The sequence below is a fragment of the Amblyomma americanum genome, chromosome 4 (genome assembly GCF_052857255.1).
Source record: "Amblyomma americanum isolate KBUSLIRL-KWMA chromosome 4, ASM5285725v1, whole genome shotgun sequence".
NCBI lineage: Eukaryota > Metazoa > Arthropoda > Arachnida > Ixodida > Ixodidae > Amblyomma > Amblyomma americanum.
In genome coordinates, this window is record NC_135500.1 from 213,671,886 (window position 1) to 213,692,785 (window position 20,900).

General features: G+C 47.2%; 1 protein-coding gene across 1 annotated transcript in view; it reads left to right on the forward strand.

The window, feature by feature from the left end:
* Positions 1-8,825: 8,825 nt before the first annotated feature.
* Positions 8,826-20,900, forward strand: part of LOC144130007 (uncharacterized) — a gene marked incomplete at its 5' end in the record, with an annotated part of 29,059 nt that continues 16,984 nt past the window's right edge. The window contains one exon of the mRNA XM_077664051.1: positions 8,826-9,420. Within this exon, the coding sequence (XP_077520177.1) occupies positions 8,826-9,420 (595 nt within the window). The remainder of the gene's footprint in view (positions 9,421-20,900) is intronic.

Genomic DNA, 20,900 nt, shown 5'->3' on the forward strand with positions numbered 1-20,900 from the left:
TGGGCTGTAATGATATCTGTTAGATGGATTGTGATCTGTGTGTTTGTCACTAAATATAGCTTCCCTGTTTGCAGTGGTTTCTTTGTTATAACAAAACGGTTTATAACAAAATATCGGACATAATGAAGACATGACGATTCCCGTTGGAAGCTTAGCCGAAACGGGCTATAATGAAGTAATCGCCGGGCCCTTTCAACTTTGTTATAACAACACCCTCTAAATACTTTCTTCAGGCCTCTCCAGGCCCTCCTTTCCACACGCGCTACGTCACGCCAAGTGTCCGGTCAGGCTGCTCACCAAGCGCGGCTCCGCTCCGCTCGGTTGTCTCCCTCGATGTGCTCGCGCTTGCCCGGGCAAGCACAGACACGAACGCAGTCTTGCAGTGAGCGTCTAGCTGCTGCTTGAGTCTTTCAGCCTGGCGTTGGGTGCATTTCCGTTCGCTCCTCGCACGGCTGTGTCTCTTTCGTGTGGCCGTTTCTTGTGTGGCGTGCGTACCTGTGCTAGCGCACGAATGGGAAACTGATTGCCTGCCGTGTAGCGAGTGCAACTTCGTGAAACATGGGCCGGTGCTGTGTTCCCGGGTGCCGCGGGAACTACCAGAATGGTCCCAAAGTACGTGTTTATTGCTTCCCAAGAGACGAAGTACGAAGAAAAGCCTGGTTGCGAGCCATTCCACGGAAGGATTTCACACCTACAGAGCATTCGAGGGTAAGACTCTGAAATATTGCTTAATAGGCGCTGGTAATTATCTTAGTTGTGAGCTGTCGCTCCCGGAAAGGCATGCTGTCTTTGTAGGCAATGATATCACTTCTTACACTTATGTATGAATTGTCCAGGAAGCATTTAGTTCTGTGGATGTGCATAAGGCTTGTGTAAAAGCTGTGTAAATATGTAAAAGCTGTTCACTATTCAGACTCTTTTTACTTAGTGTTTTAGGCAATGGAGAGTCATGGCGAATGGCCTTGCTTCATTTTCTCGTGCAGGTGTGTGAACTGCACTTCCACGCAGGCGACTTCATTACGACGTTGTCACACCAAGATGAACTGACAGGGAAAATAATAGAGGTGAAGCGTGACAGGCTACAGTTGAAGATTGATGCTGCGCCTTCTGTTTTTCCAAACTGCCCAAAATACTTGTCCTCAACGCCTGGACGGAGTGAATCGCCAGAGACGAAAAAAGCAAGAAGGGAAAACGCTGCTTTGCAGGAGGCTATGAGGAAGTCACTTCAGTCTAATGAGCTTGAACAGAAAAGAAACAGTTTCATCTTACGAGGAGTTCAAATCTAAGTTGCCTGGAATCTGCAACACGAAATTCTGGACCGTTTCTGTCGATGAGCAGTGCGTTAGGTTCCTTCTCATCGAGAATGATCCTTCACCTAATGTGAAATGCGCCTTGGTAGTTCTCCCTGATCTGTCACTTTCTGTTTTCTTGAATGGAGTGAAGCTTCTGTCGCTTCCTTCAGGCAGGATTCTGCCAGCTCAAGTATGCGACACCTCCAGCCTGTCCTTGCTGCTAGAAGAACTCGAGATAGGCTTGCATAATATACCTGAGGTGACGAAAGAGTCGAAACATACTAAAGTATTGCAGTTTGTCGGTTCACTGCTTGCAGACCTCATTGAGGACAGTGATACGACGAAAGAACAGTCTTCTTTGCTGAAATTTCTGGTTGAGCAGATAGAGCTTCTCCTCGCGAAACAGCATGTGTATAGCGCAGAGCTGCTGGTATTCGCCAGTATTTTGAATTCAATTTCTCCTCACGCATATCACTTCACAAGAGCTGCATCAAGAATCATTCTGCCCCATCCTTCCACACTGCGCCGTGTTTGCTCAAATTACAAAGCTGACCCTCTTGTGGAGCAAAATCAACCGCACTGTCTCTCCTACATCCGAGAACGAGTCAAATCAATGAAAGACCACGAGAAGACAGTGACCCTGATGATCGATGAGATCCACATAAAATCATACTTCGACTACAAAGGGGGCACAATAGTAGGATCGTCGGTTCATTCAACGGAACCAGCAACAACAGCCCATGTGTTCATGGTACAATCACTCCTTTCTGCAAACAAGGACGTCATTCACATATTACCTGTGAGCAAACTGAGCGCAGAAATTTTGCACGAGCATGCTAAGAACATAATCATTAATGTTGAGAAAATGGGGCTCAAAATTATCGCTGTGATAACGGACAACAATGCTCTGAACCGCAAGATGATGTCGTTATTTGCTACAAGTCCTCAGGTGAGCATTGTCTATCCCCATCCAGCCGATAACGCTCGCCCTCTTTTCTACGTGGTCGATCCTGTGCATCTCTTGAAGTGCATTAGGAACAATTGGATTAACCAGAAAAACCCTGGAACATGCCTCTATTTCCCTGAAATGGACTTGAGTGGAGCAATGCCCGAAGGGCCTCCTCGTATGAAAGCTGCTTCTTTCGCAGCTGTGCGGCAGCTTTATTCTTCAGAGAAGACGTCGCTTGTGAAGGCTGCTTACAGACTGAACGCAAAAGCCGTGAATCCAACCTCAATGGAGCGGCAAAATGTAAAGCTCGCTCTCGACGTCATTAATCAGTTTGTTTCAAATGCCCTCAGGACACATGGTTCCGCGTTCAAGATTCCTCAAGCTGAGTCGACTGCTCTTTTCATTGACGTTATCCTCACATGGTGGCAAATAGTCAATGTTAAGACCCCTTGCAAAGGCCAGAGGCTAAGGGACAGCATGCAAGACCCTGTAAGGTCTGTTGATGACACACAGTTAGCTTTCCTGAGCGGCGTTGTGGACTGGTTGGACGCTTGGGCAAGAATAAACATCACCAGTGGCTCGCTGACGAAAGAGACTCACAGTGCTTTGCGACTGACATGCTATTCTCTGGTAGAACTCTCGCGCTACTGCTTAGAAGAACTTCACTTCAAGTACGTACTGCTGGGCAAATTTCAGACGGATGCGCTAGAAGACCGGTTCGGCCGTTACCGCCAGCTGGCAGGATCACAGTACCACATTTCCGTGCGTCAGCTCTACGAATGTGAGAAGAAGCTTCGTCTTCAAAAACTTTTGACATTTCCACGCGAGGAAACAGAGTTTGAAGACGTAAGTGAGGATCTTGTCCCATGCAACTTTTCTGTGGCTGTCAGCGACGACGATATTACACACGCCCACTCTGACATGGATGCTATTGTCTACATTGCAGGATACGCTGCTCATGCTGCTTTAAAGAAGCTTTCATGTTCTGCTTGCTTCAGCACATTGGTGATTGAAAATCGAGAGATCGAAGCGGAAAATACTGCCATGATAGCTAACCTGTCGAGAGGAGGGCTGAAGTTTCCCCAGCCATGCACAGTTCACATGGTACTGATGACTAAACTAGTTGCAGAGAAGTTGTCTTTTGGAGCAACCGCGGAAGATTTTCTCTCCTGTAGAAATCAACGTGGTGTCGTGATTTCACAGACGATTTCCCTCCTGGACGAACACGACATTGAGACATGTGAAAATGGCCACACTGCACAAACTCTCCTGCGCTTGGTAGTACGCGTTGCAACCAACGTTGTTCTAAACAACTTTTGCAAACTAAGAAATGATGCCATACAAGACAATGCGCAGCAGAAGGCCGCAGCCCGGAAAGCAGCAACGCTTAAGAAGAAGTAAGTTTTATTCCCAAGCAATAAAAATGCTTTGCGCACACTTCATTGCTGGTGTCTCGTCGTTTTTTATTGTAAGGGTCAGATTAGCTGTACAAATACTCAACAGCGCAACATTATTGTGAGTGTCATTATTGCTGTGTGTGAAAGCTTTAAGCAAAACACAATACAGAATAAAACTAACACAATGCGCAGTAGACGGTGTTTTTTTTTTCAATGTTCACGAACTTCTACTTTAAGAACTAGATATACGCATGTGCGGTCTGTGCGGATGGATTTTACCGCACGGCAGACATCATGTACGTGATAGAACCTAATAATTAGATGATTAATTGAAATTAACTAATCAATTTTTTATTATAATGACCAATAATGCGAAATTGGCGGCCGTATGCTAAATTGTTTATTATAAAAAACTGTATTAGCAGCTCGAACTTTCTTGACAATAAGGTGTTCTGCAATAAAAAAAATATATAAAGCAGATAAAATGATAGCCTAAGGCGCGCACAAACTAGCGAATTTCTTTTCTGCAGCAACGACAAAAATGAAAATGAAGGAATCACTTATAAGGCAGCTACGTACGGCAGTACCCGAATAGTGCAGACGGGCGCGGCGCGCTGAAATCGCGGAGCGCGGGGCCTGCACGGTCCCTTGGCGTGACGTCACGCGGCCGGTGGAGAGGCCTTAGCATTGAGAGGGTGTTGGTTATAACGAGGTTCAACTGTATTACCATTTTCACATAGCTTTCACTTGTCATGAGCCCTTTTTACACGGTATCACCATATTTAAAAGATGGCTGACAAATTAAGTGAGAGTTTATTTGCTGCTGTTTCATTTTCTTACTGATATATCCTGTGACTGAACGCCGGTACTCATACCACATTACATTGCTTTTGCAAGTGGTCAGTGCACTGGCTTAGCGGTTATGGTGCGCAGCTGCTGACCTGGAAGATGCAGATTTAATCCCAGCCTCAGCAGTCGCACTTAGATGGAGGCGAAATGCTAGAGGCTCGTGTGCTGGGCAGTGTCAGTGGACGTGAAAAAACCTCAGGTGGTCAAAATCACCCGGAGCCCACCCTTCACTACGGCGTCCCTCATAGCCTGAGTCGTTTCGGGATGCTAAACCCTATAAATCAAACCAAGTGCTAAATGCAAAAGATCGTCAGATGAGCATTTGCTGCTGATTGTTGCATGCCTATTTTCATGGTAATTACCTAACCAGAGATACTTTTTACATGTTCGCTGCTGAATACAGTGCTTTCATCGGAGAGCACAACTCTATGTGCGCAGTTTTAGACCATATACCTTAAAGATACACTTTTTAAGGTGGGAAATTTATGATATGAAGCACTGTGCCTTTTTTTTTGGCTCCGGTTGTGAGTTGCCCTGCTTCTGTATGCAATTATTCATTGTTCTTATTGGTCAATTACACAGGGTCTCTTGCATTGCTGATGAGTTGTGTGTTTATTGTTTCAAGTGGTAGGTGTGTAAAAATTTTTTTTAGCATTTATTTGTTTGTTTTGTTTGTAATCTGTTGTATCTCAGCCAAAATGCATGCAGGTCTTCAAGGACACCCTCAATAGGCTTTTGAATGCAAACTAAACAATTAATCCTGCTTTTAGTTATGCATAGTTGAAATGTGATGTGTGAACTCATCTGTTTTTGTTTTTATTTTTTCTTCATTTTAGGACTTGAGTTAGTCGCCTGTTTTAAATAGCAAGAAAGGTGTATTACAAATTGGAGAGAATTGCTCTATTTTCGCTTATTTCTGGAAAAAAGTGCCCGGACTAGATAGAGGGCACATAATTTTTGCCTCCTTGCAATGACTTACGGCCTCGTTTCCGAGGTGAAATTGCACATTATATTTGAATTTGTTAATGCTATTGTGTTCACATATTAGCCTTCAACAAAGACAACTATGCAAGGAAGAACTAAATATAAAGAATGGTGCTCAAAATCATTTATCTAGTAGTATGTGTTGTCCTTCTTATTTATACCTGTAGTTGAATCCACTGTTCAAGCTTTGGAACTGTTCATTCCAGTTACATTATGAAGCTAAATTGCATGAAGTCTTCTCTTAATTTTTCAATTTGCTTTAATAACAGCATTGGCATCACTGTGCACACTTCATAAGTTATTTTTTTATGGTAATCTGTGGAAGTAGACCACCAGGTCCATCCTTGCTGTTTTATCACCCTGACAGCCTCAAACATGTAAAGAGGCTATGTTGCTTGTCTTCTAGATCCTAGAAATCACGGTATTCATATTGTACTCATCTTTATGTGCTTATATGCCTGTTATTTCTCCCAAAAAAGTGTGTGTAGTGTGAGATTTTGTATTTCCTATTTTGTTGCACAATTTGTGATCTCCTTCCAAAGGGCTTATAAAAAATGACTAGAGCTGGCGTTCACTGAGAGTAGATGTCTGCTTAAATTAGGTTCGCCATTTATTTTGGCATAGCTGACGGCATGCAATACTGATTAAGTCAGCATTTTGTAGTCAACACAGCCAGAAACAGGCAAAATATTGTGTCGCAGCTGTGCCAGCTTAGTTTTCACAGGACTCCTTTATTTCTACATCCTCAGATTTCACAAACAAAACCCAAGAAATGCATGCTGTTAATAGAACTGTTGCCTCCATGAGTCGCCCATAAGTGCACACGTGATGAAGGGTCACATGTTTTGAGTTCTTTACAGCCTATTATTTAGTATACTGCTGCAACAAATATTCACTTTAGTGTCGTTTAAGCATAGCTCTACAACTGCAAAGAAGTGTGTACCTTGTAGACAAACATTGCGCACTGTGCATACATTGTTATCAGGGTTAATTGATGTGCTACATTATAGCATTGAGTTGAATTTCTCTACAACGAAGTTTTACCAAAATGAAATTCACTGCATGAAGTGGTCTCTTACAAGCATTTTTATTCAAGTTGGTTGTGCACTAACATACATACTACAACGATGCAGATACGACTGTTTACAGTTCTTTCGGGGATCCAGCCACCTTGCTGTTTCCAGTGGAGCAACAGAGGCATCAGGGTAAACGCAAGAGCTCCAAGGTGTACCACTGTCGTTACTGCCCTTACACGACAATGTACTACACCCATCGGACAGATCACGAGCGTACACACACTGGCGAGAGACCATTCAGCTGCACCATATGTTCCAAGAGCTTCACCTTGAAGGGCAACATGTTGGCACACGTGAAGACACACACCAAGGAGAAACACTACAGGTGCTCCTTGTGTCCGAAGCGCTTTACAATTCGGAGTTCTTTACTGTACCACATGGGAACGCACATTACTCAAGATCACCAAGACCAACCGTGAAGAGCCACTTGTGTTAAAAACTGTTTGCTTGTTCAGCTTGTGCTTCTTTGCCCATGGGCATTGCTTTTTTGCTTTTTATTCATGAAAATATAAATAGAGTTTTTTTCATTCAAATGACTTGCAATTTGCTCATCCACTTAGTACAAGTATGTATGATACCTAAATGACATTGCACAGCAAGAACTGTACATGCATGTGAGTGTTATACTGCATTGCTGGTGACAAACGTTGCTGCTGTTAATGACCTTGTTTTTTTGTTTGTGATCTGAAAAAACAACATAATTTTGAGTAGCCACCAAAGCTTGTATTGCATTAAATTGAATGCCATTCATGAACCAGTTTTTTTATTTTTCCAGCATGTGTTGATCCTGTGAGCTAATTTGATAGTGTGCTCAGATATGAAGTGGAAATGATTATATATGTGTGTTGTACGACGCCTACACATTTCGGTATGGAGATTACATCACTCTTTCTTCACAGATACCAGATCCTAAAATAAACACTGCACTTAGAGGTGATGTCTTTCTTTCTTCCTTTTTTATTTTTTCATCTTGCTGATGTGTATTGACTCCCTTGCTACAGGCACATTTTTTTCTAATGGCTCGTTCATTTCTGCATAAGATTGCAGAAATTCAATGTAAGTATTCACTAAAGGTGCACAAAAGTGACTGCAATGGGAATGGGTCTTGTAGGTCCCAATGTGTGATTCTTAGCAGAATAGATGGGTCAGCACAGAAGCTAATTTGGCTAGTATTGCACAGGTGGCAAAGTATATCGCAATATTCCACTCTACCTTTATTGAAGTACAGCCAGAAGTTCCAGACCTACATTATGCATTCCACCAAAACGCCGGGAAAAGCAGCCGAACTGTTTTGTTGCTGATGCCAGGTGACCTATCCAGAACGTGGGGGTGATATATTGGTTCTGCATCTGAAGGGACAATCTTTGAGAACAGGCAACCTGATCTGAAGGGACTGCTCTAATCCCTCGTTTTGCGCTGCAGCTGTCGCCTGCCCACTGCCTGCCCCCTGCATGCATCTAAGAAGCCACCTGGTTGACATGGTCATATCCATATTTGTGGTTGTCACTTATAGTAAGGAGTCTAAAATAAAATCATGAAGGGAAGAGGTGTGAAGAAGACGACGTGGATTAACCAAAGAATAAAGATGAAGCATTCAGTAAGGTGGAGAGAGATGATCTGTGGAGACAGACAGACAGAAAAACATTATTGAGCAAGTGAGTTTGAGACTCAGCTGAGTCCCTGGGCCACTGCGCGGTCCCGCACTGCATCATGTAGGTCATGCCGGGACATGACTTCGGCAGCCCGAGTCACCGCAGCAAGCTGCGATGTCGGGTCTGCAGACATAAGCAGGACCTCCCAGTCCTCCCAGCTCGAGATGGCAGGCTGTCCCCGCAGGGGAGGGTCGGCAGGGCAGCCAAAAGGGATATGGGAGAGTGTGGCATGGGGGTCACCGCATAGGGAGCATGCAGGGGATGTGCCGCAATAGTCGGATAAAAGCTGAGGGGATGACAGAGAGCGGGTCTGGAGGCGTCTGAAGAGGATCTGTTGGGAGTGCGTAAGAGAGGGGTGGGGAGGAGGGTAAGTCCGACGGTCCAGACGGGGTATTTGCGTGAGCTCCGCAAAGGTGTGCGCCCGCTCCCTCGAGAATCCTGGATCGAGACTGTCCTGAAAGAGAAGGAGAAGACGACAAGGCTTAGGACAAGGCTTACGTGGAGACTAACGCCAAGGCTATAAAACGGCGAGGGAGAGCGAGGCACAGACGGATGGGTTCGAATCCCCGTGGGCCGTTTTCGGTTCTAGAATATATGATACGGGTCCCATTTGAACCCAACATATTTTTGGAAATGTGGCGGAGTGCCTTGAAGGTTGCTTCACCTCCGCCACCGGTTGGCCCGGTATTGCACTGCCTCCGGGATCGGCCTGGGGCATTATAGCGCGCGTATTTTCTATCCTATCTTTACTCTCCTACTTTCTGCACGTGGTAGCGATTGTGGCTCAGCTTGAGCCAGTGGGCAGGCCTGTGCACTTTCCTTTTCATTTTTCCTGGCTACAACAGAAGAAGAGGCACGGGGGGGGGGGGGTGAGAGAGAACAGAGAAGCGGAGGTTCGGCGGATCAGGGACGCTTCGGCTGGAAGAGAGCGACGCCGGCAATTGCTCCGGAGAGCTCGCGCTCTACGGCTTCGCATCGTGGACTACCTGCCGTGCCTGAGTCAACGGAGGCCGCTACCACCTGCTACGGCCACGGGTGTCTCCAGCGCTGTTGCCACCCATCCAGGTGGTACCGAGCCCCAACGCCAACAACACCAGCATCACCTCCACGGGCGCTTGGACCGGGAGCGACGCAGCCAGCGACGCCACCCCAATCACGTCGAACGCCGCCTCGACGCCGGCTACTGGATCCATACAACGCCGCAGCCGCACCGAACCAACCGTGAGCACGAACGCCGACCACTAGCAGTAGAACGCTAGTAGTAGACGCTGGTAGCAGTGTTCCCGGGTCGTGTGTATTTATAGTCTTTGTATTTTGTGTTAGTTTTGTGTTCTAGTGTGTGTGTGTCACGTAGGGTGTATTAAATGTGCGTTTGTGTGGGTACACCTGTCGCCTAGTCCATTCTCCGTGACAGTGGTTGGAGTGTACATAGGGTTGTAATTACAGCACAAGAAGCCCACAAGTCTATGGTGATGTTTGAGACGCAAGCCATGTTCTGCGCAGCTGAGGCGAATCCACTTACCCTGCAATTTTGATATGCTTTTGTGAAAACCGCTCCAAAGCACTCATTGTCTTATTTTATTGCTCTATAGCTGACTATAATTTCTATAAACAGTTTAGATGACGCAGGTACTGATCAGTCGGCCAAGCAAAACTTTTGTATTTTCTCTCCTTGCAAGCCTATTTTTTTGGTGGCATTAATCTTTGGCATCCTTAATTAAAGGGAACTTCGAGTGTTTTCTAATTATTTTAAGATGACGCACCACATTCCTTGAAGTCGATCCCCTGTCTTGGCCAGCACAAGACACCGTTTTTCAAAATAAAAAGTAGAACTATTTCAAAACAACAAAAAATGCATGAAAACGAAACCGCAACCCGGTTCGTAGACCATGCACCATAACCATGCTCTGGCTGACGCAGATGAAAAACATTCGCACGCGCCATACTGGTACACGTGTTAAGTGACTGAAATAGAGGATGTAAATTATGCTCTGTCACTTCGTACAATGCATAAGGAAACCTAATAGAGTACACAAAATTAGTTGTCCAGGCGGGTAACGCGGGGTGCGGTCATGTGCAGAAATCGCCTGAACTTCCACACTCCGAAATTTGGCGGACATAATCAAGACTGGTAGGAAAACGTGCAGCAAGTTTCGTTAGACTAACTGAATCATGAAAAAACCCCGGAATTGTCAATTAACAGAAGTCTGCATCCTGCGACGCAAGAACAAAACACAATAGGATGGCGCGAAGGGCATTCAAGTCGAAGGCGGCGAGGCATGTTTTTTTTTTGTTTGTTTATTTTGATCTCGACATTTGCCAGGAACTTGACGCAGAACAGATAGAGAGATGCCAGCTATGCTACATTTGCGAGGCCTGCTCATAGTCGGAATCTAAATCTGTAGCTGAAACGGAGGTTCTGTTGCACCTTCAGTGCAAGCAGATTGTGACAGCGTAATAGCTCGTTTTTCCAGAGCAACAGCAAGAACTTTGGTTGTGGAGGAGCGAAGCCACTTCGTCTCGCCTAGAGCGTAAGCAGCCGAAACCAGCGAATTTGCGTCAATATAAAAACTGTCCAAGCCGATGCAATCCGATGTCCAAGTCAAGTGGGCTCGGCAGCTCGGCGATCACAGCTGACTCGGCCGTAAGTTTACGTTCCATGTATCGTCGTTATTTTGTAGTAACTTAACTGTAGCAAAGCGTAAAATGCCCTGAACGTGTTTATGCCATGGAGACGCATTGTAATGGCGATCAGCGGAGTTGCCACCGCGAGCTACGTTTTCCAGTTATCCGTCATACTAGCGAAAATGTCACTTTGAGTACCACAAGTCTGCAATAAACTATCCTTTAATTAGAGTGCTGCATGCGCAACCGTTTCTGTTCGCTGTCGAATGAAAATTTTCCACCATTTTATTTTCGCTTCGTTATTGTAGCGCAGGGAAGCTCTCTATTAGGGCAGTTTAAATTTGCGCGTATTGAAATGCAACGCCGATGTTCATGAATTTGACATATCGCCATTCAACATACGTGTTTCATCTGCACCACACTGCATACATACGTCAGTGTTCTATTGTTTCTTGCAGATATTTAATGAATAATTTTTTCTTAGCAAGATCCAATAGTTCGGCATTTCGTGACTTTTTTGTCGCTTGTGCGACAGCAAAAGACGCATTTATTGCTGATTGATCTGGTTTCGAAGTTTAGAACGTTTTTCCCGACCCTCTGATTGAAACTTGGAACTGTGGTGACGTAATCACCGAAAACTGGCGTAAATGCTGACTGCGGTCTCCGTGATTGCTGGAACGAGCGGTGGTGGTGCGGTCTAGCTACAGTCGAAATGAATTAAAGCTACCACCGGCCGGGCACTGCAGGCGTCTTTTACCAGCCGTCGCTTCGCTTGCACCGGCCATGGCGCTGACCAGCCTTGCTATGGATCGCGTTCTCGATCCCGACAACGAAGTTCTCGCGGAGAACTACGGCCTGCACTTCAGCGGCCTCAGCCTCACAGAGCGTGCGATGCTTTTGAGGGCTGAGGCGGCTGGACAGGGTATTCCAAAAGACTCACTGAAGGATGAGTTGAGCAAGTAGTCTTCACGAAGATAGTGCGGAGAGCTCACTTGCACATACAGTGATGCGCCAAGCATACACCGATATCCTTCAGACGGCCGACGGAGTTCCGTTTCGGATGCTCCGGATATCCGTAAACAGCCGATGTACGTCCGTCGGCTGTCCGATAGGAGTCCGAAGGTATATGTTTGTTTCGCCGACGGACGTCCAGTTGAGGACGTCCGTTGCCTGATCTTTCTCGGATCTTCACATATATGGTGCACGTGTGCTTTTTTCACTCCCGTGAAACAGTAAAATGGAAAACGATTAAAGTGTAGCAGGCATGTTTTATTGTGGTTGATGTACACGAGCAGAGGTGTTGGTAAAATTTCTTAAATCTGGCTTCAGATATGACAAGCTTGGGATGCACATTCATAATCTTCCCACCCACAGGATTTCTGAAAAGACAAAGCAGCAAACATCAGTCTTGTGAAATTCATGACAATATGCAGTGGCCTAAGTAAAAAACTTCTGAAACCACTGAACAGGAGTGTTCATGTAGCACTCCTAATTCATATCAAACAAGCATTCCACATCAAAATTTATAGCTTTTTAATGAATTTAGAAAGCATTAGCATATTAACAGTTAACTAAAACATAAGTGTGCAATATATACCTTGCATATCGTGCCTTTTTCCTTTAACTTTTTTTTTTTAGGCAACACTGAATTCAAGGAGGCTGAATGGCACGTCATGTACTGAATGTCGACTATTTCAAATCCAGTGTGACAGGGGTACAAATGCATGTTATATATTCAACACGTCTCTGAGCACAGCCAGTAAGAACGCTGTCTTCATGTCGCCGCGGAAAACTGAGATTGCACAGGAAAGAGTGAAACAGCACTCACTTTATGAACACATAAAACATGACATGAAAAGTAGCAGGTGAGTTATCAAACAAATTGTGAAACTGAGCTGGACAAGGTTTTGAGCAAAAAGTGCCCTTAAATCAAATTACCTAAAGCAATGCTAGAAAGGGAACTGGCACACAGAATATCACACATTTTATGCGGCAAGAATGTGATGTTCGCGGCTAACAAACGGCACAAAAATCTTCCCATAACAGTTGTGCGGCATAAGCGTACGCTTAACGGGTTCTTTTTCTTCCATACATTTGCAACGGTTCCTTTCAACAGTAACTGCTTTTTTCAGCTACCAAAAAGGGAGGCATCAACCAAAACTAGTTTCCACAAAAAAATTAGAGCAGTTCGTGCTGCAAGTATAAAATACGAAGGACATTAACAAACACTTAATTGTTAGGCAATGACAGCTCCCATTTTCCCACAGCATATATGCCAATGTATCTATACTTTTATCTGATGGTTTTATATTTACCACCGTCACTTCACGGCCATAAGGTACTGACATGCTCAGCACAGTATGCGACTGCGCTCAGAAAGCCGCAAAGCTTCCGTTGCGAATCGCTGCAAACCACGCGCGCTCCCGATATTTTGCCTTTCGCGCATTGGTCATCCTTACTGGAACAATGAAATTCGCAAGCGAAAATAGTCTGTGCCACAACTTCTTATGGGAGTGGGAATTAGCGCCGCGTGTTGAGGGCTTCCGCAGCTGTGTGCACGGGGTAGGCTCCAGAACGCGTGAGAACAACAGCACACTTGTGGAAACATAGCTATAGTGGAATACAAAGGCGCAAGGAAAAAAGTCGAGAACATGCAATAGACAAGACGGACACCTTTCTGGAACACTTGTGGAAGCCATCGCCTCGCGCTTTCATCCCCATCTCTCCTGCGAACGAATGTTATGTGATCCTGCTGCATTGCCCTAAAAGTAATTTCCAAGGAGTGCACTAAACTCATCTTCGTAAGCAATCACACTAAGCCTTCATTCATCCAAAATAGGTGCAGTACGGCATTCCAGCGTTCCAGAAGGGCTTCAGGCGCTTCCGCATCTTTCGAATGGCTGAAGTGACACAGCATTTTCGTCAAAATTACGCATTTTAATGAAGCAGCTTTTAACATTAAATTAATTTGGCTAAATGGCGGCCATTGCACTGCAGGTAAGATTATGGAATCGCACCAATTTACAAACGTCTTCGCGTCAAACCCTGTAGCTGATGCAAATAATTTCGTGGGAGCAGATATGGAGGTTGAATTAATGCAATTTCGAGCCAACTAGTCCATAAAATTCAAAAAATTTATTTCCGGAGTAAGTCTACCCGCCGCGGTGGCTCAGTGGGTAGGGCGCTCGGCTACTGATCCGGAGTTCCCGGGCTCGAACCCGACCGCAGCGGCTGCGTTTTTATGGAGGCAAAACGCTAAGGCGCCCGTGTGCTGTGCGATGTCAGTGCACGTTAAAGATCCCCAGGGGGTCGAAATTATTCCGGAGGCCTCCACTATGGCACCTCTTTCTTCCATTCTTCTTTCACTCCCTCCTTTATCCCTTCCCTTACTTCGCGGTTCAGGTGTCCACCGATATATGAGACAGATACTCCGCCATTTCCTTTCCCCAAAAAACTTATTATTATTATTAGCAGTAAGTCTTTCTCGGTTTAACAAAAAATCTGCAGATTATACATACATGAAAGGCGCGTATCCAGTCTCGGCACAGGACTTTCGGACCTATAGCTCGGGCGTCCGACGGATATCTGTGGTTGCTTCTGCCTTTCGGTTTTCGTAGTAGCATAGCATTCGACCAATTAAGCCGTCCGCCGCAGCTAATCTGACTGCACTCTGTGATAACCACCCCAGCTACTATGCTGCCCTGCTGTCACATTGTCCGACGTCACATTGTCCGACCTTTTTCTTTGCAGCAGCCTCCCTCTTCGGACGCTGAATTGTTGTCGATCGAAAGGAGAATCGACGACGGCGCCGTACGTCCGCGTACGGTCACCTTGGCTGTGAGCGGCACACGCGGAGGCACGGACCATGGCACACAGTGCTCCAGCGTAGGGTAAACTGCGGTAAAAAACGACGACAAAAAAACAAACTGACCGACGATTACGGTAGTCCCTAATGCGAAATTAGAGCGCAGCTTGATTTTCCGATATATTGAGGCAGAAAACTTGGACGACGCTTTAGCTGTGAGTGCAGTGCGAAGCACCGCCTCTTTGTCGCACAAGGCCTAAACTGTCGCACTGCATGAACTGACTATCTTCAGTGGTGTAGAGCGGCGCGGTGCAACCGTTTCCCGGTTGCGGCGCACTCGCCCGCGTTTGCAGCTCCTTTCGAGAAAGCGTTGCTATGTCCTTGCCTCCAACGTTTGCTTCTCACATTAAGGAGGGAAGCTGAGGCTACCAAGAATGCGTCTTAGTTTGGAGCGGGCCACGACGCGCATTGCCCGCAGAAAGTGCCTGTTCCGGCGTGGACTCCACAAACGGCCCCCACAGACGCCCTGGATGTATACTGACGATGCGATTGCCGATCTGGGGTAGAGTGAAATTGTGACTATCAGTTTTGAGGCAGTTATATGCTGATTCGAACATAATCAGACACACACTTGTGCGACAGTTAAGGGGCCCATAATCTTTGCGCATTGAATTGCCTCACTTGGGCAAGGCAGTGCATCGTTTTTTACAAGCATTCCAATGTGTGCCGCCTTGAACGGAGGAGTTACGGGGCATCTGCTTGCTACCGCAGTCGGTGCAGGTAGTTGCTGTGCAAGTTCTCAGCATGACGGATATATCTGTAAGCGCTTTTAAAAAGTCATCTAGCCGGCGCCAACTGAGCTGTCCCCGCCGATATACGCTTCCGCAAATCTCCCATTCTTCAGACCGACTCCTTCCTGAATCCAAATGTGTACTCGCACATATTTACTGAAATCTCTAACCCGAACTGCCGCTTCTGTGGCGGAAAATCTACTTCGGACCACGTAATGTGGGACTGCAAGGTACATCCTACACACCCAGATCTCATGACGCGGTGGGTTACGATGCAAAGACGCCTTACGGCTGGCGAACGCATTCGTGACCAGTCGAATCTTGTATTCGACTCCCTGCCTCCACCTGCGGAAACAGGAAGAGGATGCTCTCGAGGTCATCCTCCGCAAAATCATGAAACGCGCGCTGGACCTCCCGGTCTCTACCTCTACCAGCCACCTCATGGGACTGGGGATGGTGAACACTTTCAGGGAGCTTCGGGAGGCCCAGCTCACCAAGCAATACACTCTTCTCACAAAGACAGGGTCGGGTCGCCGCCTTCTAGCCCGACTTCACATCCAGCGCACCCAATTCACAGAGGAGAGATGCCGCCTTCCCGTACACTGGAGACGCGCCCTCCACGTGCGGCCTCTCCCCACCAACATGTCCAAAGAGGACCATAATGGCAGGCGCCAGGCGCGGGCGGAAGCCTTGGACCGCCATTTTGGGAATAAACCAGGATACTTCTACGTGGACGCCTCCGGCCCGGACCCCAAGGGATTGTACACGGCCGCGGTCGTCCACGAGGGCAAAACAGTAGACGCCCTTACTTTCAAGGCCCAGTCAGCAATTCACGCAGAAGAGGTCGCCATCGCCCTGGCAGCCTCCGACTCCTCTTCCAAATACATAATCACCGACTCGCGAGAGGCTTGTTGAAACGTCGAGCAAGGGTGGGCTACTCCCCTGGCTTATCGCATCTATCAAAATTGTAGCTGAGACTCCGATCCTGCGCACCGATCTATTATTTGGGCTCCAGGTCACCAAGGCCTCCACGGAAACGAAGCAGCCGACGCCGCCGCCCGCGCACTCTCTCTCCGGGCGTTTCCCTCGGGACCCGACGATGACCAGGACTCCGATTTCAATCCGGTTTACACTTTTAAGGAAATATGCGATTACTACAAATCCACCCACCAAACTCTTCCCACTCCTTGCAAAGGGCTGGGGAAGGCCAACGAGCGGGTACTCCTGCGCCTGCTCACTAACACGATGCTGTGCCCGGCAACTCTAAAGCATTTCAATCCTCAATTCGACGGGCGGTGCTCACACTGTGGGGAGGTGTCGGACACCTACCACATGGTGTGGGCCTGCCAGCAGAACCCATCCCTACCCCCTATCCCAAACCCCACCCGAGAGGACTGGGAGGCGACCCTGTCCGGCTGCTGCACCCTCCAGGCCCAAAGGGCCTTAACGCAGCGTGCCCGGGCTGCGACAACCGCCAATGGGGTGCCTGACTAGGCATCCCCACCTAGTGGTTGTAAGGGCGTGACCCTTCAGGTCACGGACCCCAACACCTCTCTCTATAATTAATAAATGTTTTTACCACCACCACCACCTCACCTGACGCGTGGCTTTCAGTAAAGGCCAGCGACGACCGAGGCACTCAAGTCAAGGCCGTCGAATGGGCCTATGCGGTCCGAGACCTGCATGGTTTGTACATTGCCTACTGACCACCACTCTTTCGTTCAATAAAGTTTTTACTCACTCACTCACTCGCTCTCCCTTCGGTATCATCCGCCGTGCTCTTGTCCACGACGACGCGCAAGCCAGGAACGGGCGCCCGAGAGCTGCTCTCTAAAAATGGCTGTGGTTTAGGGCTGGTTAAACCTGGAGTAACGCGATAGCTACAGCTGGCCGAGCGGAACTCGCTCAGTCGAATTGCAAAGTCAGTCTTTCGCCGCTCCGTTTCGCTGGGCGTTCCTTCAACTTCGTCCCACTCAACACGGCGCATGTGCACAGCTGTTGCGCGCCGCGCCGCAGGCAGCAGCAGCTGCTTCGCACCACGTGACCAGCCCACGTGACCAACGGCCGCACCACGTGACCCAGCGGCGCCGCTACGGAGCTATAGTGAACTAGAATATTGGTTCTAGTTCACTGTAACGGAGCTCAAGTGGTGCCACACTGAAGTGTCGAAGAGGTGGCACAGTGTAGCTATCGCTACAAAAGCGTCGCGAGTGCGTGCCGTGACATAAACTTCGTCCGAGGAGCGCTTCACTTGTATTTCCTTTGCTGCTCCACGTTTGCAAATCGAGGCGCGTCAAAAACGAAACCACGCGGGAACGTAAAGCGCCTAATCAGCGTAGCCGCGAAGCACCGAAACGGAACATCTGGATTCCGGCATTTAGGTTGCCATTTTTCTGTCAGCCTTGTGCGATAAAAGTGCACTAGCTAGCAGCACTAAGCTTACTTCATATTGAGACGCAGCCTCAGAGAGCTCAGTAAGAGATCAGCCCTCAGTTGACGAGGCCACTTTAGAGATCCAGATGCACTGGGGTAACAGCCAGAGCATGCTCCACTTTAAGAAACTAGAAGCAAGTTAGAGGCGATTAGAGTATTGGAGGTGAAAGGCAAGAGAGTAGTTTAGATAGGAGAAGATGAAAATTGGCATTTGATCCGAAGAAGTTTATTACGCTAGGAATTAATGGTTAGGTGACAATTATCACCACCTCCGTATAAATAGGTTGCTACTAATTCTCCATTTCCACTCCTGGCTTCAACGTCAGGCATCCGTGTCTTCACGTACTGCAATTGCTGCAATTGATATTTGTTCCACTTGCTCCCCTCTCTCTCTGTAGGTACTGTGCTTTCTCCAACTTCACTTGCAGGCTGCAGCTCTCTACACTCACCGCGATTGCGCCGACTCTCGCAGCTTTGCCTGATGCTGGCATCACTGCGACTGAGACCTGTTGCTGTAAACAATTGCCGTTCTGCATGAAACTGCATGGGTGCAGTTGGGCTAGTAGCATGAGGGTGATAATTTGTCATATGGTAGCATTAGAACGTCAAGATGTGCCATTAGTAAAACAAGGTAAGCAATCATTAATGCTCATTGTAACTTGACCATTATGGCCTTTTAAAACGAAAGCTTTACTGGCAGCATGCTGAGCACTTTAGCGTTATTCCTGGAGAGCCGTCCTGCTCTTGCGCGAGGAGCAGTGACGACACACGGCGCATTTCTCTGACTCGCTCCCTTGTCACAACTGCGCATGCGCCACTAGTAGCACCGAGCCACAGGTGTTCCGCCGCTGCGCAGCGCCGCGCCTTTCCTTAAAATGCAACTTTCAATTTTCAGTTTTCTCTTCTTTCCCTCCCTCCTTTTTCCATTCGTTTACGGCGCGGTTCGGGTGTCCACCGAGATAGAGACGGTTACTGTGCTTTGCGCGCTCGCCGCGCCATCTGACACGACGTCACACCGCGCGGCTCGCCGCCGCCACCGTTTGGTATGACGTCACACCGCGTTCCTCGTCGTTGCGTTCGCCTCCGCTCGCTTCGTCGCATGCCTGATAACATGTCGGAGGATTGAAAAGAAGAGCTCGCGTGCGCCGCAACCACAGTTGTGTCGTCTTTGTTGCGACAACAACGTAGCTAGACAACCAAACTAACCTGGACTTGCAATCAAGATTAGCCAAGGCTGACCATGCTATGCCTTATCTTTCGCTACGTATATCCTGGCATAGCTGAGCTAAGCCACTAAGCCCCAGCGTTCATTGGGTGACCAACCTCTCGCGATCAACCATTAATTTAACCGCCACCTTCCAGCGTAGCCTCGTTGACTATCCAGTGTGCGGAACGCACTCAGCGTTAGAGGCCAAGCCGCGTCTACTTACCCGATACACTGCAGCATTCGCTCTCTAACTAGATTCAGCAGTAGTTGAACCGCAGCTAATTTTTGTTAGCTTTTCTTTGCTGCTTTTTGGACTCAAGAGCAGCACCAGTCAGTGATGAAGCTGACGCTCAGCCACACAACTGGAGGAGGTTTTAAATGTCAGGCACTTGTTTATTCAGAGAGAGTCGCAGTAAAACATCTGAATAGGAAATAAACGCCAGATGGTAATAAGGCAAGTTATCATTACCCATTAGGCAAATGAAGAGTTAGAAGGTATACACTGTAAGGAGTGTCTAGCTTGCAACATTGCTGCATGATGCGCATACGGGAAAAGGTGTGGCCATATGGAATCTAAAGAGGATAATGACAATCTAAAGAGAATAATCGGCAGTGCGAAAGTACGGTTGGCGTTCTCCGCCACTGACAAGCTATCAAACGTGTAATCGCGTGAACCCTCGTCTTAAAATAGCCACAAAATGTAAAAAGACGCATAAGGACCGATATATGTCACCTGTAAAAAGAACGTAATCTATTCTATTCCGTTGAAATGCGGCCGGAAATACATGGAGCAGACAGGCAGATGCCTCAATGACAGGTTACAAGAACATTATGATGTCAGGAATGGTGTCAAAGGGCATCTTGCTGGCCACATAAACGCAAAAGGAAAAGATGGAAAAACAAAGAAGTGTCCTGGTTGTTATCCGGTTTTTAAAAAGGTCTCTTGTCATTGATTGCCACAAAGAGCAGCTTACAAGGGAAATATAGAGGCATTCATCATGAGTGCATATACACAAAACCATTTGTAAGCCCCTCCTTATGTAATGCCTTCGGGCCTTTAAGGATGAAATAAATGAAATGAAATGAAATTTAATGTACTATCGCAAAAAGAAGATACGTGCGCAGTGCTGCCTCAGTGTTTTTATCTGACAAAGAAATGCATTTTATGTTTGCTAATCCATGAATGTTGCTCGGCGATAACGTTGTTTGAGTGCTTCCTATGTCTCCGCTTCACTGTCAAGAAAGTGCTTATATCGCCTGGTTTCATGCAATAACAATTCAGTTGTAAGTTAGCACCCGTCCTGTTCGTCTCCATATGCGTCCGTCTGTTAAGCGCTATGTGGAAAGTGAACCATCACCAACTGGCCCAAGCTTCCATTCTGGCAAATAAATACAGGTTTATTTGTTACTTGTGGCACGCTCCTTGTGACGGTCACGGAACAATGTGTGAAATCACGAAACGCTTCACAAGAACGAAGTTTCTCTGGAAAAAGTGACCGTGGCTGAAATCTAGGAAGAGCCTAGGGGCCTTCGATCGCGTAGCCCACGTGATGACGGTAGCGATGGAAGTTCCGCTGAACTATCGCGGAAGCCAGAACATGAAACTTTTTCTTGACGCTTGAGGCTTCTCATTGACAGTGGCTTGTTACGGTTGCAAACAATGTAAGCGTCCTTACAAGCTGCGGAGAAAACTTCCTAGCCAAGGTGCTACGCTAGCAGATGAAACTTGGCTATGTATGAGCCCCTCAGTCTGCGAACGGCTTTTGTCTGAAGTAGCGGGCCAAATGCACCAAGACGTAAACTGTACGTGCTAACGCAAGGGCGCTCGGCTACTGATCCG